General features: G+C 38.3%; 1 protein-coding gene across 4 annotated transcripts in view; it reads right to left on the bottom strand.

The window, feature by feature from the left end:
- l3mbtl1 (L3MBTL histone methyl-lysine binding protein 1) overlaps positions 1 to 21,598 on the bottom strand; it is a 38,648-nt gene that overhangs the window by 3,938 nt on the left and 13,112 nt on the right. The window contains exons 4-19 of one of the 4 annotated variants that reach the window (XM_073823034.1): positions 18,397 to 18,562; positions 18,117 to 18,240; positions 17,979 to 18,027; positions 15,503 to 15,594; positions 15,221 to 15,325; positions 14,805 to 14,952; positions 10,455 to 10,546; positions 10,214 to 10,365; positions 10,022 to 10,098; positions 6,069 to 6,154; positions 5,847 to 5,957; positions 4,910 to 5,048; positions 4,706 to 4,808; positions 3,881 to 4,075; positions 3,730 to 3,779; positions 102 to 259 (exon numbers count right to left, since the gene is read on the bottom strand). In XM_073823034.1, coding sequence (XP_073679135.1) covers positions 102 to 259; positions 3,730 to 3,779; positions 3,881 to 4,075; positions 4,706 to 4,808; positions 4,910 to 5,048; positions 5,847 to 5,957; positions 6,069 to 6,154; positions 10,022 to 10,098; positions 10,214 to 10,365; positions 10,455 to 10,546; positions 14,805 to 14,952; positions 15,221 to 15,325; positions 15,503 to 15,594; positions 17,979 to 18,027; positions 18,117 to 18,240; positions 18,397 to 18,562 — 1,847 coding nt within the window. Of the gene's footprint in view, positions 1 to 101; positions 260 to 3,729; positions 3,780 to 3,880; positions 4,076 to 4,705; positions 4,809 to 4,909; positions 5,049 to 5,846; positions 5,958 to 6,068; positions 6,155 to 10,021; positions 10,099 to 10,213; positions 10,366 to 10,454; positions 10,547 to 14,804; positions 14,953 to 15,220; positions 15,326 to 15,502; positions 15,607 to 17,978; positions 18,028 to 18,116; positions 18,241 to 18,396; positions 18,563 to 21,598 lie in introns of all 4 variants that reach the window. The other 3 variants (XM_073823035.1, XM_073823032.1, XM_073823033.1) reach the window with 3 other exon arrangements.

Genomic DNA, 21,598 nt, shown 5'->3' with positions numbered 1-21,598 from the left:
ATAATGGCTCCTATATAACTCTACATGATCTTTTACTCTAAAATGTATTTACACATATATTTTACCAAAGAAAATTGCAAACCATTGAATGAAGTGATTACCTCCTCTATAGTCCAAGTAGATACTTGACCTGCATGGATTCCTGCAACACCAGGCAGTAGCTTACAGTGCTGCTCCCAGCAGAGAGACAGAGTACGGTCAGAGTTTGCTGTAAACGCTGTCATGAACAGAGACGAGTACATTCCCTCAGATGTCAGATCTGAAACACAGACACAGTCAACATGTTTACATCCACATGACACTCTGATAAAGTTCCATATTCTGGCGATTAAGATTTATCATTATCATTTTCATTCTAAAAATAGGTTTTTGTGTGTCTTTTTTGTGCTTAATCCACATATTTCGAAATAGAATATTATCTTAAAGAGTTATGGTAGTCTGGAAAATGTTAACATGACATACACTGTTGCTCAAAAGTTGTAGTAAGATTTTTAATGGTTTCCATTTATTTGATCAAATTTACAGAAAAAAGTAATATTATGAAATATTATTGTAATTGATTTTTTTTTAAATTCAAGACAGTTTTTTTATTTGAATATACTTTAAAATATAATTTATTTCTGTGATGCAAAGCTGAATTTTCATTAGCCATTAGTCTTCAGTGTCACATGATCCTTCAGAAATCATTCTAATAGACTGATTTAGAATTAGAATGTTGGAAACAGTTGTGCTGCTTAATATTTTTTTTGGAACCTGTGATACTTTTTCAGGGCTCTTTGATGAATAAAAAGTAAAAAAGAACAGAATTTAATCAAAATAAAAATCTAAAAAGTCTTTACTATCACTTTTTATCAATTTAACACATCCTTGATTAATAAAAATAATGTTTTTTTAAAGAGAGAAAGAAAGAAAAAAATTACTAACCCCAAACTTTGAAAGAGGTGTTCATTGATACAAAATGTTTCCTTTTTTAAATAAATGTGTTTTTTTTATGTTTTTTAATTAAAGAATCCTGAAAAATGTATCATGTTCCAAAAATAATAGTAAGCGGCACATCTGTTTTCAACACTGATAATAAATCAGCATATTAGAATGATTTATGAAAAATCATGTGACACTGAAGACTGGAGTAATGATGCTGAAAATTCAGCTTTGCATCACAGGAATAAATTATATTTTAAAGTATATTGAAATAGAAAACTTCTAGGTTATGTAGATAACCCCCATTCCCTGAAAGAGGGAACAGAGACATTACAAATGGGAATTCATTTGAGAGACCTATCACCTCTGAACTAAAGAGAAAACACTAATGAACATTGGCAAGTGGCATTTGCATGCACAGCCACTCCCCCATACATACAGGTATATAAGATGGTAGCGTGCCATTCAGGTTTTGCTGAGGAGCCGAGTCCTAGAAGGCGACCCCAGCCAGAGCAGAGTCACGTACTACTCCATCTAGTCCGGGCTGCGGGGCATTAAGAAGCCAGAATTCACATGGGGGGAACAACTGGGGAAATGGCACACGGATCCGAGAGGAGTGGCGCAGCAAGCCGACACCGAGCCGGCCTCCCACAAATTACCTGATGTTACCTTAGCATGCGGAGATTATAGTTTAATATAGATTAATACCTATCTCGCGAAGGTATTGGGTGTCGCCCAGCCCGCATCTCAACAGGTGTCAGCTAGAGAGGCACCGTGCTCCAGCGCATAGGAGGAGGCAACACTCCAAGTGGAGTGAGCTCAAACTCCTAGGGGACACAGAAGGGAGTGGTGGGAATCTTGGGCAGATAACCAGGGGCCGGGGTCTCAAGATATGTGCCCGAACTCGAGGCACGTCTCATTGACAGAGAAAGCTTGCAGATCCCCCACACTCTTTAAGGAGGCGAGCGCGGTATTTTGGCTCGACTGAATCCAGTGGCTCAAAGGAAGCCCTCTAAAGGCCTTGCAGGACAACAGAGAGATCCCAAGAGGGAAAGAGGTGCGGCCTAGGGGAGCTAACCCTTCTCGCACCTCTCAGGAACCTGATGACCAGGTGATGCTTCCTAAGGGACAATTCATCCACTGCATCGCTTTATGCTGCAATAGCTGCAACGTACACTTTTAAAGTGGATAGAGACAGCCTCCAACTTCTCTTGCAGTGTAGGCCTGCCTCATGGAGGGGGCTCTAGTCTGAGTGATAGTGTCTATCACGGCCTGGGGAAGGCCAGTGAGGTCTACCGTGTCCCGTCCAGAAGCCACACGTGCAAGTTCTGGGGCAGTGCTTCCCTTCTGACCTGGTTCCCCCACTGGCGAATTCCGGCTCCGAGTCCGAGGAAGCAGAGCTTCGCTCAGGGACAGAGCTTGAGGCGAAAGACCTAGCGATAGTGGAATTTGCTCTTTCTGTGAATAGGTGGGTACCACTGGAGGTCAATGGTTGTTGAGTAAACAGAAGCCCCCAGCCCTCCCCCAGGGGTGGGGGTGCAGATGTTGACATACCCCTAAGAGCAATTTCTGCCATCTCCAGGTTACCCGTGTAAGGGACGTCTTTGCAGCTCTGTGGATATTCTTTGTAGGTCCCTGAGCAGCAGGTGGCACAGGTGTCACGCCGGTACAAGGCACCTCCAACCCAATCCCCTTGGCGGCCTGGAAGTGCATGGCCGACAGTTCGGCGTCCGCCTCTGATGGAGCAGCTGATTGCCCTCCTCTGATACTGGGACTGACATTTTCTCATCCTCTGAAGCACCAATGGAGATGATTGGCCCACTGTGTGATTGGGGAGCGCCGTGCTTTGGAAGCTCCATGAGACTGCGCAATGACCCGAAAGTCCATGGGGGTTTGCCCAGCGGAGCATTCCGGATTGTTACCGTAAGGTCACCCAAGCCTCTAGCTGGGGCAGTCGAGGAGCCTTTACGGCCCGCCGAACTGGGCCGGGTAGAGGACGAAGGTAGCCGTGGTCATACGCTTTCAATGAAAGCATGAACCATCCACAAAAGCCACCTCAGCGTGTGCTCGGCCCAGACACGTGAGGCAGAGATCGTGTCCGTCATAAGAAGTGAGGAAGCTACCACACCCAGAGGCACACGGTCGGAAAGACATCCAGAGGGAATACTCTCGACGACCGTGTTATAAAAATTTGCTCTGGTTTAACCAGGAAAGGGCCAAGACACGGCTCGCTGGAGTGCAAGCACCGGCAGAACCGGGACACAGGACGCAGACATGATTGGCAATCAGATGGCGGTAGCAGCAATAGCAGCACACTTCTACTTTTTCTTCTATTTTCCAGATCTTTTAGAATGCTGAAGAGGCAAGGCTCTAAAGCAGAAATCTGAAGGAGTGGATGCACGCCGTCATCTTATATACCTGTATGTATGGGGGAGTGGCTGTGCATGCAAATTCCACTTGCCAATGTTCATTGGCGTTTTCTCTTTAGCTCAGAGGTGATAGGTCACTCAAGCGAGTTCCCATATGTAACGTCATAGTAAACGACCGGGAAGGGGAACCACTATTTTTTAAATTGCATTAACATTTCACAATATTATTTTTTTCCCTATATTTTTAATCAAATAAACACAGCCTTGATGAGTAGAAAAGTCTTTTAAAAAGCATTAAAAATCGTACTGAAATCGTACTTTTGAGCAGCAGTGTATATCATTGAAATAATTTGTGTTGCGTTCAAACACAGTGACTGATGGAATTTTACTGATAATTTTCAACTTTAAAATATAGAAAATCTAGTAGAGTAAAACTCACTCTGACAATTTCTTTGCTGACTTTTACGATATTTAGGGGGGCGACCAATCCTGGTGACAGCAAACAAAGGTAATTTTAATTAAATATTTACATAACAGAAATAATACACAATTATACTTGATCAACACAACGAACGTGAATATTGTTATACCTGCCATGATATCGGGATTTTTTTGCTCTCTGGCCGAAGACCAGCAGGTTGCGTCTGGATCCTTCTGTATCGGAGAGATCTGCTTTTAGCCGGCCCTGGTTTCTCTCAGCCAATGGACAGCCAGATAAACAGTGATGTGCCGTGAACCGCCCGGTCACATGACCTGACCCATCACATCCCGGAGTAGGGCACTTTCTGAGTGACAGAAAACATTTTTTTTTAACTAGTGTATTAAAGCAGAGGTGATACCAGGGGAGTTGCTAGACCTAAAGACCTTGGGGCAGCCGTGGCCTAATGGTTAGAGAGTCGGACTTGTAACCCAAAGGTTGCAGGTTTGAGTCTCAGGTCCGGCAGGGATTGTAGGTGGGGGGAGTGAATAACCAGTGCTCTCTTCACCCACAATACCACGACTGAGGTGAGTCCCTTGAGCAAGGCACCGTACCCCCTACCAGCAATGGCTGCCCACTGATCCGGGTGTGTGTTCACTACTCTGTGTGTGCACTTGGATGGGTTAAATGCAGAGCACAAATTCCTAGTATGGGTCACCATACTTGGCCTCACTTCACCTCCTTTCCTTTCCTAAATATCTACTGGGACACAGGCCCCCATTACTCATTAATTCAGTTGTTTAATGTCTTTATTTTGGGATTATCAACGTAAATTATAACTCAAATTTGAGATTTTACTGGGGCACAGCATATTTTTACTGGAGCACGTGCCCCAGTAAAAAGGGTCTAGCAATGCCCCTGGGTGATACACTTTCTGTAAAGCTGCTTTGAAACCATGTGTATTACAAAAAGTGTTAAATGCACAAGAAAGACTGACCTATGGTGGAAGCTGTATTTGGAGGTGCTGCGTGGCTGAGGCAGACTTTTACAAGACATGGAGGAGAAGTTGGGCTGCCGGGCCGTCAGGTTCTCCCTGGGACCTAAACGACACATATTACTATGAACTATGAACTAGTATTTCATACATGGGCATGTAGGAGTCAGAGGAATGAGGACTGGGGTTAATCTGGAGGTTTCTCACCAGGTTTCTGGGCGGTGGGCTGGCAGGGTGGAGGTTTGAGGGGGTGTCCTGTGTTTTCACACCAGCCGGCAGGGTGGATGTCCGGATGGTCTGAATCCATCCACTCATCATACAAGTGACTCCAGCCATCAAAATGAATCTAAGGACAAGAGATATGAGTTTATTTATCCTCAAAGGAAACATCACTGTACTACATTTATCAATTTGCCACTGAAATGTTGCTTTTTTTTCATTTTTGTCTCATTATATTTTATATATGAAATTTATCAGAAAATAGCTTTCTTAATCTTACATTTCAAATCTACTTGAAAAGTAATCATTCACTTTAAATATGAAGTGACTTACATACATTATTGAATTCACTTTACATACATTACTATTTAAAAGTTTGGGGTCAGAAAGATTTATATATATATATATATATATATATATAATTAATATATATTTAATTTAATCAGCAGTAATTTTTAAAAGTGACAGTAAAGACATTCATAATTTCAAATAAAAACTTTCTATTCTTAAAAATATACATAGTTTTCACAGAAAAAAAATATTAGTTTTCACTAACATTTTAACATTGATAATAATCAGAAATGTTTCTTAAGTGGAAAATCAGCATATTCTAATGATTTCTGAAGGATCATGTGACACTGAAGACTGGAGTATCATTCACATTTTAACAGACATTTACACAGAAAACAGTAAATATATTTTACAAGATTAATTATTTACTATATTTTTGATCAAATAAATGCAACTATGGTGAGCGGAAGACTTGTCTTTCAAAAACATACAGACAAATCAGACCCAGGACTTTTTAATCGTAGTGTATATTTCTACTGGGCTTTTATGAACCATTATACATCTTCATAAAAAGGAATACATTTTTATTTCTAGTTTGTTATTTGATTTGTCTACAGAAGCAGTTTTTCCTCACCTTGATTCTATAAGTGTCGACCTCCTGCACTGTAGCAACGCGGATCAGGCCCGGACACCTCCTATCCACCGCCTCCAACTTCATCTGCACCTGGAAGCTGTGGGAAGGGCGCTGCACAAACACACAAGAAGAGACACTTTTCTTATTTAGTCCTTTTGACCCAGGAAGTGTTTTTAATACAGTTATCAGTGTGTTTCATCAGGACTGAGAGATTTCACACACCACTCTGAAGGCTTCAGAAGCGACCGCCGTTGAGCCCGTCTCCTCCAGATATCTCTCCCACGAGAACCTGTCAGGGTCAGGATAATCTGTCGGGGCGAGATCGCATTGAGCCAGCATTATAAAAAGCAGACCCAAATAGGCAGATGTGAGCATTCATACATACAGGTACACTAGCGCTCACACATTTGGGGTCAGAAAAATTTTTTAGAAGACGTACTAATGCTGCAAAAAAATTACTTTTTCTACTTTACTTTTTAAAAAATGTTTTTATGTCAGTATTTGTTCAAATGTAATTGATTGCTGTGATCAAATCTGAATTTTCAGCAAGGTCGCATGATCCTTTAGAAATCATTCTAATATTAAAAATAATTTGCTGTTCAAGAAACATTTCTGATTATTATCAATGTTGAAAAAAAAAATGTTTTTTTTTTGTGAAAACCATGATACATTTGAATTTTAAAATATTCAAATATTCCTTTTTGAATTTTAATAGAATGTTCAAAAGAACATTTATTTAAATCATTTGCCACATTATAAATGTCTTTACTGCCACTTTTGATCAATTTACCGTCACTTTGCTAAATAAAAGTTATTTTTTATTCATTTTTTTACTTTCCCCTAAACTTTTGAACAGTGGTAGTGTATCACAGTTTCCACAAAAATATTAGGCAGCAAAAATGTTTTACAAAATTGATAATCATAAGAAATGCTTCTAATTATTTCTTTAAAGGAACCGTATGTAGGATTGTGGCCAAAACTGGTACTGCAATCACTTTCAAAATACTGTAGAACGGTGTATCCCCTCCCTCTCCCCCCTGACTCGAGGTTGCCAGCTAAGCTGCAGGAGTAGGCTGCTACAAGGAGCTTCCAATGGCAAGTGACGAGTCCTACACAGTAATTTTTTTCTTCTGTTAATTATGTTTATGCTTCACGAGAGATGTTTTGCAAAGTAATTATGTATCGCAAAAATGTACTAATGGCGATTAGCCAAATATTTCGTAAAGATGTACTGTAATACCACATTTCAGTCGAACATAGATTGTTTTCATACCCTGCTAGTGGTGCGATATAACGCTTTTTATGAACGCATTTAGCACGGGCGACCGTTAGCCAAACATAGATGAATCTTACCTGTCCAGGAGAAAATTAGCAACGATCCCTGCTGAAAAAAACAACTAAAACCAGCCTAGGCTGGTTGGCTGGTATTAGCTGGTTTAAGCTGGAAGTAGCTGGTTTTAGCTGGTTTTCCAAAAAAAAAAACAGCTAAAAAGGCCAAAACCCCTCTAAAACCAGCCTGCCGACCAGCTATGACCAGCTAAAACCAGCCAACCAGTCTAGGCTGGTTTTAGCTGTTTTTTTCACCAGGGATGGCGTCTTTCTTCAAATTCTTCTTTGTTTTCAGCCGTCTGCATCTTTCAAAGACATCTCCTATACAAATCCTTGTGTTATTTCGGACTTTGTCACGACGTATTTCAGATTCATAACGAGGCTTTTAGGTTTCGTAACGTTATACGTGTTTTATCCGACACGTTCATAACTGCAGCTGAGCTGGCAACCCGGAGGACGAAACTCTACTGACTTCGTGATTGGTAGATAGCTGGAGGGTGGAGCCTCAGACCAAAACACAAAATGACAACAATAACATCAGTCGTGGGCTGCAACTCTCACTTTTAAATGACAATATCCTGGCCGGACCACTGTTGTCAGTGATATAAGTATCTGAAATTAACATGATTTCTTAATGTCTAGTGACATGTCAGGGCCATTTTATGATTAACTGAAATAAATTTCTTACATACAGTTCCTTTAAATATATATTTACCAAACTTTTAACCGGTACTGTATTAATGTATTATATTAATGCCACAAGTCTAATGAACTATATTGGGCAAGACATGCAGGTGCATAGGGTAAAAAAAACCAAAACAACAACTAATAGTTATTTTAAAATAACTTACACAGTTGATTGATTACATTGATAATTGCAAACATTTTTTGTATTACAAGTTTTCCAAAACGTTAGGTTTAAATATGCAAATGAGCCATTATTTAATGAAATATGCGATAATTTGCATACATTTCTAGTACAAAAATCTAAACACTGGATGAAGTCAGTTTCAAAATTCTTGTTTAATTTTTTTTTTGACATATTAGAGTCAAATGTTTTTACAGAGGAAATTTTGGGGATCTTATTTTGTAATAATTTATAATTTGGAAAAAAAAGTTTTTTGGGGGAATAAAATGTATAAAATCAAAAGTGCACACACAGCAGAGAGGAGTGAACAAACACACACACACACACACACACACACACACACACACACACACACACACACACACACACATGTTGGGTTTACATGTTTTATGGGGACATTCCATAGGCGTAATGGTTTTCATACTGTACAAACCGTACTTTCTATCGCCCTACACCTAAACCTAGCCCTCACAGGAGATTGTGCACACTTTTACTTCCTCAAAAAAACTCATTGTGCATGATTTATAAGCCTGTTTCCTCATGGGGACCTGAGAAATGTCCCCACAAGGTCAAAATCTACTGGTATTCCTATCCTTGTGGGGACATTTGGTCCCCACAACGTGATGAATACCAGGTGCACGTACACACACACACGTACACACACACACACACACACACACACACACACACACACACACACACACACACACACACACACACACACACACACACACACACACACACACACACACACACACACACACACACACACACACACACCAGAGCAGTGGGCAGCCATTGCTCCAGCGCCTGGAGAGCAACTGGGGGTTCAGTGCCTTGGGCACTTCAGTTATGGTATTGAAGGTGGAAAGAGCGCTGTTCATTCACAATTCCCACCTTCAATCGAACCGGCAACCTTTGGGTTACAAGCCCAACTCTCTCACCATTAGGCCACAGCTGCCCCCCCTGAACAGATCCCACTGTAAAAACCTTTAGAATATAGTCAGGAATAAAAATGTAAAGTTGTGTGTGTGTAAGTGCTACTGAAGTGGAGATTTATGGCTCAGTGTAGGAGAAACAACTCATTTTGAAAAAACGGCCTTTAAAAATATGTATTGTAATTGACACAGTGTTGACACAAATAGATAAAGTGTTATAAAAGAAACACTTAACAGTGTGTTTTGGGTGTTTTCTTTCCACTAGTCTGAAAAAAACACTTTATGAAACACCAAAAAGCCCAAAATCTTAAACTTGACAGGTGCATGAAAAAAACAGTGTTTTTGCCTGTAGCGTCTCCCCTTAAAATGCTCTCTGAATAATATTAACAATAGATTCTATATTGAATATTGCTTTTGTCATATTTCTCTGAGCAGGGTGCAGTGATTTTACCATGGTGTTTCTTATTATTATCAGTGTTAAAAACAAACAACAGTAAAAACAGAACATTTGTGCTTTTGTAAAATAAAGCGAACAAACAAGATGCGCGTTCTATTTCGGCTCTCGGTTTCCTTTCTGTGAACTTGTTTGCACAGCACCGTGCCTTGCATCTGTTTTAAATCTATATATCAATATATTTGGCTTATTTATACCTTTCATATATAGACTATGATTGTATTTTATTATTATGACAACAAATTTTATTTTTAATGTAACACATTTTCCATCATCCTGGTGACCTATTTTTAACCCAGGGTTTGCAAACCTGTGCCCTAGACTGCAGTCCATGCAGAAAGTCCATGGCATCACTATTTAATGGCGTCATTGAATGTCCCAGGAAAACTGAGGTTGTATTGTCAGTGGCGATCACAGCGCCTTTTAACTGCTATTCATATTACATATTAAGCATTGAGTAAAGGTATTTGTTTGCTTTTCAAAATGCATCCCCACTTGAATATTTACAACTGAGTAAAGAAGCTAAAGTGGAGTATCTGTATGTTGTGTTTGAGGACATACAGACTTGGTATGACATGTGAGTTACCCTGAGGGGGCGTCAGAGGGAGGCCCCTCTCCTGACACCAGCCAATGGGATGAATGTACGGGCTATGAGCGTCACACCTACGATGAAGAGGAAATGGAACACATTACCAGTTCAATTTTAAATAATAAAACGTTTCATTTCATACAGGACTTGATATATACAGTATCATTTAAACAAATGTGGAAAACTCACCAGTAGTCGTAAGTGTCGTCCCAGTTATCAAAGTGAACCAGGAAACGGTTGGCCACTTTGTCTGTTACTGTTGCAACACAGATGAGAGAGGGGTTCATGCGGTCCACAGCCTCCAGCTTCATCCCCACCTCAAACCCACAGTCTGTCTCCAGCTGCAGTCAGAAAACAAGCTTCATGTTCACACAGAGTCCTTCAGTAAGAAACTGCAGTACAGGTTTAGTGTTTGCCCATCATGACTCACTTTGACTGAGCTAGAGAACAGCTCTTTCGGTGCGGCTTGTGATCTGGTGATTTTTAGATAGTTGGACCAAGAAAACTCTTCTTCTTTACATCCTGCAAGGGAAGAGCATTGAACAGTTAAAATATAAACTATAACACATGAATTGACCATATTCTGCATAATGATAAGCAGCTCCTAAACTTCAGCTGAGGCTCATTTTATATGTGCTATATATAGGTGGACACTCTTGAGACTCCTCTACTGCCTCGTTCTTATCAGAAACTGAGAAAAATAATAATTGCAACATTGTAAATAATGATAGTGGCATGAACATTCAGTTTCATATTGGAACACTCCACTTTTTTTGGAAATAGGCTCATTCTCCAACTCCCCCCGAGTTAATAAGTTGAGTTTTATTATATTGTGTACTAAGACCGGCGGTAAATGTAAAACTGCGATTTTCTAGACCGCATCTTTACATTTTCCGCCGGTATTAGTACACGATATAACTACAGAAGAGTCAAGTTTTAAATAGGACAAATATCGAAACTCGTTGGTCATTTTTGAACGCGATGCTATTGGTCTGATGGGATTCAATGATCTATGCTAAGCTATGCTAAAAGTGATATCGCCAGAACAGGAGAACGGCTGAATGGATTTCAAAACGGTAAAAATCAACTTATTAACTCGGAGGGAGTTGGAGAATGAGCCTATTTCCAAAAAAAGTGGAGTGTTCCTTTAACAACAAGCCTGGTAATCCCAGGAGAGGACCTGCATAGCTGTACATTTAAACGCTGACAGCTAAATAAAGCATAGAAAAAAAAAAAGTCTTTTCATGGAAAACCTCTTTTTAAGAGGAAAATGACATGAAATTAACCTTATAACCAGAAGATGGCAGCAGAGGATCACTCACTGGCTGCAGCTATCATTTCAAATTACTTATTATTATCAAATTACTAGTATAATAAATTGTAGCACGTTTACCGCACTGAAGTATGTAGTATAGCAAGCGCAGAAAGTCATTAAAATAAATAAATAAATGAATAAGCTCAGACACAAACAGCCTATAAGGGAGAATTATTTAAATACTTATATATATAGTTCACTACAAATTAAAAAAGTTCAATATTAATGGTTTAAGAATTAAATAATGCACTCAATATGAATTTGAAATATTTTATTTAATTTAATAACTACATCTTTTAAGCTTTATGTTGAACTCTAGAAGCTATTAAATAGTCTATATTTAACCAACACAAACTTGTTCCTGCTGTAGTTGTGTTACTCTGAATTTAGTCTGAATCATTTAATGCACAGCTCTTTTTTTGACATCGGCTTGTCAGATGTTTAGTCCTGTTATTACTGTCAATCATAGCAATGACTCGCGCATATTTAGTCGATTTACTCGCATATTTTTTTGTCAAACTGGCGTTTGTCATTCTTGAAACGGTATACATGTGCGTTTGGTCCTCTTAGACAAACAAAACTTTTCTTTGATTGTGAATGGATTATGAGAAAATGAGCAAAGTAGACTCCTATTACTGCACAGTACAGTTGACCGGAAATGACTGAGCTGGCTTGTCTAAAACAAGGAAGTAACCCATGCATATGGTCAATTTACAATATAATTGCATGAATAGCACATTTATAGCAGTTGTGACATATAATAGATCCTATTTTTTAAGTGCAAGTTTTTAAACTATATTAAAGCAATAAGCCATTAGAGGCCATGTGTTACAATGATGTTCCCATGGTTTTCTTGACACAAGTTCCCTTTACCGTAGTAAAAGGCAGCGATATTCATTACAGAATGAAATATATTATTAATATTAATTGCAGAAAACATTTTAAGCCAAGTGATACAGTTCATTAACCAACTTTACGTGAAAATTGTAGAAACCTGCAAACTTGTGACATTCATATAACGGTCGAGAGTTTATAAGTAAGAAATGTTTCAAACCACTACCACTATTCAAAAGTTTAGGAGAATGAAAGAAAGAAATTCAATAGATGACTTTAATTCAGCAAGGGCACATTAAATTAATCAAAAGCAATAGTAAAGACATATACAATGTGACAGAAGATTTCAATTTCAAAGACATGCTGTTCTTTTGAACTTTTTGTATGTTGAATTTTTCACAAATGTTTTCAATATTGATAATAATCTGAAAAAATAGAATGATTTCTGAGGGATCATGTGACACTAAAGACTGGAGTAATGATGCTTTGATATAATTCAACCTACATAACTTATATAACCTGTATATAACCTTCAAGAGTATGTATGCATATTAAAATATATAGTCAAACCAAAAATTATTCACCAGATATAATTGTTGATATTTTTACTAGTGGTTGCAGGACACTATAGTTCATTTATGTAAGTGAGGATAGCAAAATAAAGTAAAAAAGACATATTACACCCAAACATTCTTCATACAGTGGACTACCAGTAAAATTTATCAAATTTGGGACCAAAAATTATTCAGACACTTTGACCTGACCATGTTTTGTTGCACACCTTTCTACGAGTTATCTGACGTTATCAAGATGAATTTGTTCTGACACAGTTTGACTATTGAGTTCTTGTCATATTTTATTACAATTTTATAACAGGGTTTCTGCAGATATGAACAAGTGAAATTTAAGACTTTTTAAGACCTTTTTAATACCACCTTATATGAAATTTAAGACCTAAACCTGTAATGGAAATAGATATTATATTACATGCATACATGTAATATTTAATGTGTTTAATGTAAAAAGTAAACAATTTCATGGCTGTCATAAATTAAATTTATTACTACGATATACAGTGAACTTTTCATATCAGCAGATACTATTCCACACAAAATATCCCCATAAAAGTACCACTAGAAATATTTGATGTAAAAAAATAAAAATTCTGAAGCAATATTTTCATCAGTGCTCTATTAGCTTTTACATCTTAAATCTGCATATTTGATTTACCTTTATAAAGGCCTTTTTTTTTTTTACTTTTGAAATGTATGCATTACCTTTGAAATTTATTTTATGAATTTATCAATAAATTCTAAATGGCTGTTAGCAGTGAGATTACATAATTTACACTGCAAAATTAAAAGTGAGATTAACGTTTTAAATACATTTATTGATTTATAAATATATACATTAGAAATGTTGGGTGTGGAGGCATACTTTTAAACACACTAAACTACCAGCAGGTGGCGGTAAGTCACTTAATGAGCGAGTTATTTAAACAGATTCGATCAAAACGCTGAATTATAGTAAAACGTTGCTAGGAGAATGCTTCTGCTAATGTTGCATATTGTCTAATATGTAAGTAACTACTTGACTAACTACTTTTTTATTTAGCTAAAATTAATGTAACATTTGTAATTGTGAGAATTTTCAGCAAAAAGCTCACTTGGTATATTACTGAACATGTTATAAATAAACTATACATTTGACATTTTTAACACAGTGTGTTTCTTTAGAGTGCTGTTACATTCATTTGTTTTAAAGTATGTCACAAATATACCAGAAATACACTATCCATTATCAATTTCTGTTTACGTTGAATGTATTAAAATATAAATCTTTCTTGCCTTTCGATGCTTCGCTAGTTGTTTTTGTCACTTCAGTTTGAATCAGGTGGTTTGTTCGGTCGGGCAAGTAAAAAAAAAAACATTTTAAAAGTATTTCGAAGGCTGGCGGTCAGCTAGCTTGACCTATATTCCTTATTATTATTGATAACATTATATACAGAAAAAGGTCGTTTGACCTGTATTCTGCTACTGCGATTCTGAAGACGCAGTAACTTCCACAGAGGGAGAAAAAAATCTAGCTGTTAGCAACTGGCCTTAGCCAAGCCCTATATTCAGTTTTTTCAAGCTAAGTATCGCTAAACTTGCACTTCCCCATAGCTAAAAAGTTAAATCCATTTTACTTCTGCGGTACAATCCGAGAGAGACTCGCGCCAATAACAGAAAGCTGATTGGCTATTGCATGCTGGTCTCATTTGTAGTTTAAATACATCAAATTATATTTGGAATAGTGAAATAAAGAACTACAACACCGCGGAAACAACAAAAAGATAATTTAAATGAATATTAGAGGTAGCGTTACATGGACATCGGAAAAATAAGACCTGTGTAAAATTATTTAAGACCTAGAACAGCGAATGTAAGACTTTTTAAGGCCTAAAATTTTGATTTTTAAATTTTAGACTTTTTAAGACTTTTTAAGACCCCGCGGAAACCCTGTATAAACTACAAACTATGATAATGTGAGAAATGTTAATGTGTCTGAATAAATTTTGGTTTAATGGTATGTTTATCACCTGTTTTACTTATTTATTCTCATCCAAACAGATTAAGGTTTGAAATGTACCTTGAAATGTACCTTTTGGTGTGTACAGCTTGTGTCCTGTGCTCTCACACCATCCGGGTTGGTGAATATCAGGGCAATTGGCGTTGACCCAGAAGTCATGGCAGTCAGAATAACCATCAAAATGAAGACGTAATCTGAAGCCGCAGACCTAAATACAAGCATTTCAAGAGAATGAGCACTCAGAGTCAGATTCCTCTAGATCAGGGGAGCTCAACCCTGTTCCTGGAGATCTACTTTCCTGCAGAGTTCAGTTCCAAACAAGTGCTCCATCAGATCTTAATTAGCTGGTTCACTTGTGTTTGATCAGTGTTGGAGCTGAACTCTGCAGGAAGGTAGATCTCCAGGAACAGGGTTGGGCATCCCTGATCTATAGTTGTAACAGTCAGAATGTGAAATGTAGAGATGTTTCAATGTACCTCAGCGACCGTCAGGACGAAATACATAGAGGGGTGCTGGGGGTCGATGCCTTCTAACTTCATGCCCTGTCTGAAGTTGTTCTTAATTATGGGAACCCTCTGGGTCTAGACCAGTTACATATATAAATATTATTATTGAAAAGAATAAGAAAATCCATTGAACTATACACTATTTGTAATATCTACTGAAGCATAACATGTCACTGAATAAAGGAGTTTAAAATTAAAAACACTACCAAAGCAGAATTATTCACTTCCTACAGTGAAATAAAGAAGTCAAACCTCCTGGAAGAGTCTGGCTGGAGCGGCCATAGCTTTCTGCTGCTCTAGATACTGCGGCCAGGACCACAGCTCCAGCTTACTCTCTGTTGAACCTATGGAGAGAACTGTTACACAGTTATACATGCAAAGGACACTGCTTGTATGTGTTACAACAGACAGTGTGATCTCATTATTACTATAGTACAGAAGTTCTAGCACACATTTATACAAATATCACACAGAGTATCTCACAAAAGTGAGTACACCCCTCACATTTCAGCAACAATTTTAGCATTATCTTCTCAAAGGACAATACTATAGAAATGAAACTTGGATATATTTTAAAGTAGTCAATGTGCAGCTTGTATAGCAGTATAGATTTACTGTCCCCTGAAAATAACTCAACATACAGCCATTATTGTCAAAACAGCTGGCAACAAAAGTGAGTACACCCTAAGTGATAACAGCAGTATGTTGTTTAACCATGCGACGCCACATGTCCTATTCATCATGTTTATGTTTTTTTCAGCTTGACAAGACCATACAAACTTGTGTATCTTGTATTAGAGCAGTTAAAATTAGGTGCTTTAAGTACAATTCTCTCATACTGACCACTGGATGTTCAACATGGCATCTCATGGCAAAAAAAACTTTTGATTTGAGAATTAGAATTGTTGCTCTCCACAAAGATGGCCAAGGCTATTAGAGGTTCAGTAACACCCTGAAACAGAGTTACACTACAGTGGTCAGAGTTACTCTACAGTGGTCAGAGTTACACTACAATGGTCAGAGTTACACTACAGTGGTCAGAGTTACTCTACAGTGGTCTGAGTTACACTACAGTGGTCAGAGTTACTCTACAGTGGTCAGAGTTACACTACAGTGGTCAGAGTTACACTACAGTGGTCAGAGTTACTCTACAGTGGTCAGAGTTACACTACAATGGTCAGAGTTACACTACAGTGCTCAGAGTTACACTACAGTGGTCAGAGTTACTCTACAGTGGTCAGAGTTACTCTACAGTGGTCAGAGTCACTCTACAGTGGTCAGAGTCATACAGAGCTTTTCCAAGATGGGCTCCATTCGGAAAAGGCCTCGCAAGGGTCAATCGATGAAGTTTAACACTCGTTCTGTGCGTCAGGTGCAGAGCCTGGCTTCAAAACACAGATGCATGAGTGCTGCCAGCATTGCTTTAAAGGTTGCAGAAGTAGAAGGTCAGCTTGTCAGTGCTCAGACCATACGCCGCACACTGCAACAAGTCGGTTTGCATAGACATCGTCCCAGAAGGAAGCCTCATCTGAAGCTGGCTCACAAGAAAGCCCACAAACAGTTGGCTGAAGACAACCAAAAGCATGAAATACTGGAACCATGTCCTGTGGTCTGATGAGACTATAAGATAAACTTACATACATCCCAGTATAAAAGCTTTACTAGTACTGAACGTCACTGTGGGAACCAGACACTTCTCATTGTACTCCTCTAGCAACAACATAACATTTTGGATGCTGTTAAATCCGAAATGAGACCAGAGTATGGATTCTCAGAAGTCTATATTTTGTAAATATGGGCCTTGGAAAAAGTTAATTGAGTTTATTGTGCTTTGGCTACAGTAGGTAGTTCTGGTGTGGATAAACAACAAAGCATGTCACTTCTGAAGGCTGCATCTTACTCTGTCAGATAAAGTGTCACTCTTTTCATAGATTTTGTCGGCACTGAGACACTTTGTCAGTTGTTTCTCCCGCTCTTTTTCTAGCAAAAACTCACTCATCATGAAATTAAGCTTAAAGTGAAGACCTAATTATTTTAGGGGCCTTTTCACAAGTCCATTGTTTTTGAATTTCTGTATTACTTTTGCTATATTTTCACTTGTCATCCTGACAGTTCTCTCTCAAGTTGTTTCATTGTCAGCATTAAGTCTGAGTATGATTCAGTGGGCTATATAACATGTTTAAGTGTCAAGAAATTACATACTATACTTACCTGTTGATCAAAACTTGAAGTTACCCCAGAATTTTTTATTTAGTTTTCATTAGTAACTGTCAGATAGAAAATTATATTTTCCTGAATAATTTAATATTGTTCTTTGGTAACCGATCAAGCTGATTTGCTGGAATATTATATCTCTAAAGAACCCTAACATGTCTTCTAATTAAATTTGTTAAGTTTCAGAGGGAGTGTTCGCATTTATGCTGTGCACATAACATAATAATTACACCACATTTAAACATTTGTACATCTTAAGTTAAATATGTAAAGCATTTATACTTCAGAAGATGTCCATGCATTGCTATTGTTCATATCATTGTCTATCACTTTACATTAGAATACCTGCAAATGCTAATGAAATCACACTAGAAAAGAAAACAAAACCATAATTTTCAAAAAGTGACTAACAAGAGTAATTGACAATTGTGTGTGTGTTTGAAATCTAGCTTTAGTTCATTAGTGACGGTTTCATGAAGTAATTACTGTGTATCCTGGGATTGTGATGAAGTACCTGCTTTGCTCTGTCTGCCATCCAATTTTAAAGGCTCCACTTTCTCCTCCTAATGACAGAAGAGCATTTCATTGCATTAGAACTCAAAGCACCATATTGATAATGTAAAAATAATGACATTCATTTATAGAACTGCACCATTGGTTCAGCATCAGACTCTTCCTCCGATGGGCTGTTGTATTCCCTCCTCTTCCTCTTTTTCATGGGCTTCAGCATTTCATGCTCATGATAGATGACCTGTGCTTCTGCAATCCCTGCAGGACTAAAGCATCCATACAGAACATGCTACAGAGTCACATTACTCATATAATATACTCATGGAATAAGTACTTGACTTTTCAGATACCAGAAATCAGCCTCATACATATTTATACACCGCATGTGTTAAATAGATGTGTAAGTCTAGCAGTTAATTTACTTTTCAGACACTGTCTCTCCGCGTAACTCCGTCAGGTACGTCTGTTTGATCGATGTCTCACTGCACTTGCTATGAGCTGGATTGTCCAGAGCCTCCATACGTACTCGCTGAAGTCTGTCCGCCTCCACAAAGACAGCCGGCCTGATATTCCCACCTGCTGAGATGTCTGTAAGCAAACATTCACATTTGTGATTAAAGACAACTGCTGATAGCTTTAAAGATGCATCAGGTGAATGTATTCATGTGGTCATGAAAAGCTGCCTGCAATGTCTTAGCTCATGCAACTGTTTGTTGAATGAATTGTTAGGCCTTTTCACTGTGTATGAAGTCCAAATAGATATAACGCATCCTTGAACATTACAATGAAACAAACGCTTTATTTGGAGTAATTAAGCCCTTTTCTAGACAAGTTTTCAAAAGTGTTTTTCATGACATTTAAAGGGATAGTTCAACCAAAAATGAAAATTTGATGTTTATCTGCTTACCCCCAGGGCATCCAAGATGTAGGTCACTTTGTTTCTTCAGCAGAACACAAACAAAGATTTTTAACCAAAACCGGTGCAGTCTGCCAGCCATATAATGGCAGTGGATGGGCACCAAACTTTTTTTAAAGTAAAAAAAAAAACACACAGACCAATCCAAATTACACCCTGCGGTTCGTGACGATACATGTGTAGCGCTCTGGCGTAGAATACACAAATGCCGGAAGCGATCTGTCGCATGTATACAACACTCATTGTTTACACAGTGCACAGAGATTGTGGGTATAACGGCTATTCAAAATGGTAATTACTTGTGCTTATCCTGATTGTTCAAACTGATTTAAAGCTAAAAGATTACGGTTGCTTGCGCAAACTCATCCGGGACTGTTGTTTTTTCACAGATTTCCCCTTCCGGTGTTTGCGTATACTACGCCAGAGCACGTACACATGTAACAAGCCGGATAATAAGCTTGTGCTCAGAACAGATGGAGTGGCTGTGTATCAAAGGTAAAAAATGATATAAATACTGTTTAGTTTCTCTTAGGACATCAATGTATCCTCACGAGCAGCAGGGTGTAATTTGGATTTGTCTGTGCATGTTTGTGCATGTTTTAAAGGTCTGGTGCCCATCCACCTCCATTATATGGCTGGCAGACTGCACCGGTTTTAGTTAAAAATCTTCGTTTGTGTTCTGCTGAAGAAACAAAGTCACCTACATCTTGGATGCCCTGGGGGTAAACAGATAAACATCAAATTTTCATTTTTGGGTGAACTATCCCTTTAAGGTATTAACATAGAATTTATGCACTAAATATAAAAAAATAAATAAACTGTATTGATATTTAGCATAATAAAGAGACTGGCTAACAGTAGAGTAACAATTTTATGTACTCATTAAAGGATAACTGTTGCCGAAATGCAACCTGGGCTGTTTTTTTTTTTTTACTGTAAACGAGACAAACTTATATCTAAAAGCATAATTACGACAAACGAGCCGTTTTTGAGATTGACCGTGATTTCGTTTTGTGGTCAATGGCCAGTGAATGGGAGAACTAGGGGCATAACTTTGAGCGCATCAAAATCTATATTTTTACAACACTAAGAAGGCTCGACACACCATGACACTTTGCTCAAAGTATCGCCTGGGTCTCTACACATGAACTCGAGCATTGAGAACATTGTTTATGTACACAGAGTTTACTAAAAAGAAAGGTTTTGAACATCTCACTTTCACTGTTTGAGTTTCCGCTCGCGGCCATCTTGCCAGTCAAGAGGTGTTGATCTCCGAATGCGAATGAATGGACTCCATAGGACGAAATATTAGGCTTATATGAGGCTCTTTTTACAACTAGAAGGTTAATATTGTTTTTCACTTGCGACAAAACAACAAATTAGCCGTGCATTTATATGGAAATATCCTTTAGGAGCTATCCATCCTCGCATTCGGAGATCGACACTTCTTGTCTGGTAAGACGGCCGCGAGCGGAAACCCAAACAGTGAAAGTGAGTTGTTCAAAACCTTTCTTTTTAGTAAACTCTGTGTACACAAACAATGTTCTCAATGCTCGAGTTCAAGTGTAGAGACCCAGGCGATACTTCGAGCAAAGTTTCATGGTGTGTCGAGCCTTCTTAGTGTTGTAAAAATATAGATTTTGATGCGCTCAAAGTTATACCCCTAGTACCCCCATTCACCGGCCATTGACCACAAAACGAAATCACAGTCAATCTCAAAAAGGCCTCGTTTGTCGTAATTATGCTTTTAGATATATGTTTGTCTCGTTTACAGTAAAAAAAAACAGCCCAGGTTGCATTTTGGCAATAGTTATCCTTTAAAGCCAATTTTTTACTACTGTACAGTACCTGTATACAGGGTGTGTTTTGCCGGGGGAGATGGGGGGGGGGGGGTGAATTCGCCATATGCGCTTTAAAATACCGTTCTGAATCAAATGACGAACCATACGCGCTTATCTTGAGTCATTTGATTCAGAACGAGACTTCAATGTGTGTATCGCAAATTATTTGATTCAAAATGGGATTTTAAAGTGCACATTTTAAATGGCGAACGCATTAACGTCCCGTTCTGAATCAAATAATTTGCGATACGCGCATTGAAGTCCCGTTCTGGGTTCTCAAAACTCTGGCAATTTGATAATACCTAGAATATCAAAATCAACTGTGGGCGGCAGATCATGTTCTTATTTAGCGCCTAAACTATGGAACAATCTACCTAACACTGTTCGGGAGGCAGACACACTCTGTCAGTTTAAATCTACAGTGCCTTGCAAAATTATTCATACCCCTTTCATTTTTTTCACATTTTGTTATGTTGCTACCTTATGGTAAACTGCTTTAAATTACCTTTTTTTCTCACATCAATCTACACTCCCTACTCCATAATGCCAGAGCAAAAAATAGGTTTTTAACATCTTTGCAAATTTATTAAAAATAAAAAACTGAAAAGATCCCGTTGCATAAGTATTCATACCCTTTTCTGGGACACTCGAAATTTAGCTCAGGAGCATTCATTTTGCTTCTAGATGTTACTACACTTCGAGTGGAGTTAAACTGTGGCAAATTCATTTGAATGAGCATGATTTAGAAAGGCACACACCTCAGAAAAGGTCTAACAGCTGAAAATGCATATCAGAGCAAAAACCAAGTCCTGAGGTCAAGATAACTGCCTGTAGAGCTCAGTGACAGACTTGCGTTAAGGCAATGAT

The sequence above is a fragment of the Garra rufa genome, chromosome 18, assembly GCF_049309525.1.
Source record: "Garra rufa chromosome 18, GarRuf1.0, whole genome shotgun sequence".
Taxonomy (NCBI): Eukaryota; Metazoa; Chordata; class Actinopteri; order Cypriniformes; family Cyprinidae; genus Garra; species Garra rufa.
The sequence above is the reverse complement of the archived record's forward strand: the minus strand, read 5'-3'. Positions and strand labels throughout refer to the sequence as shown.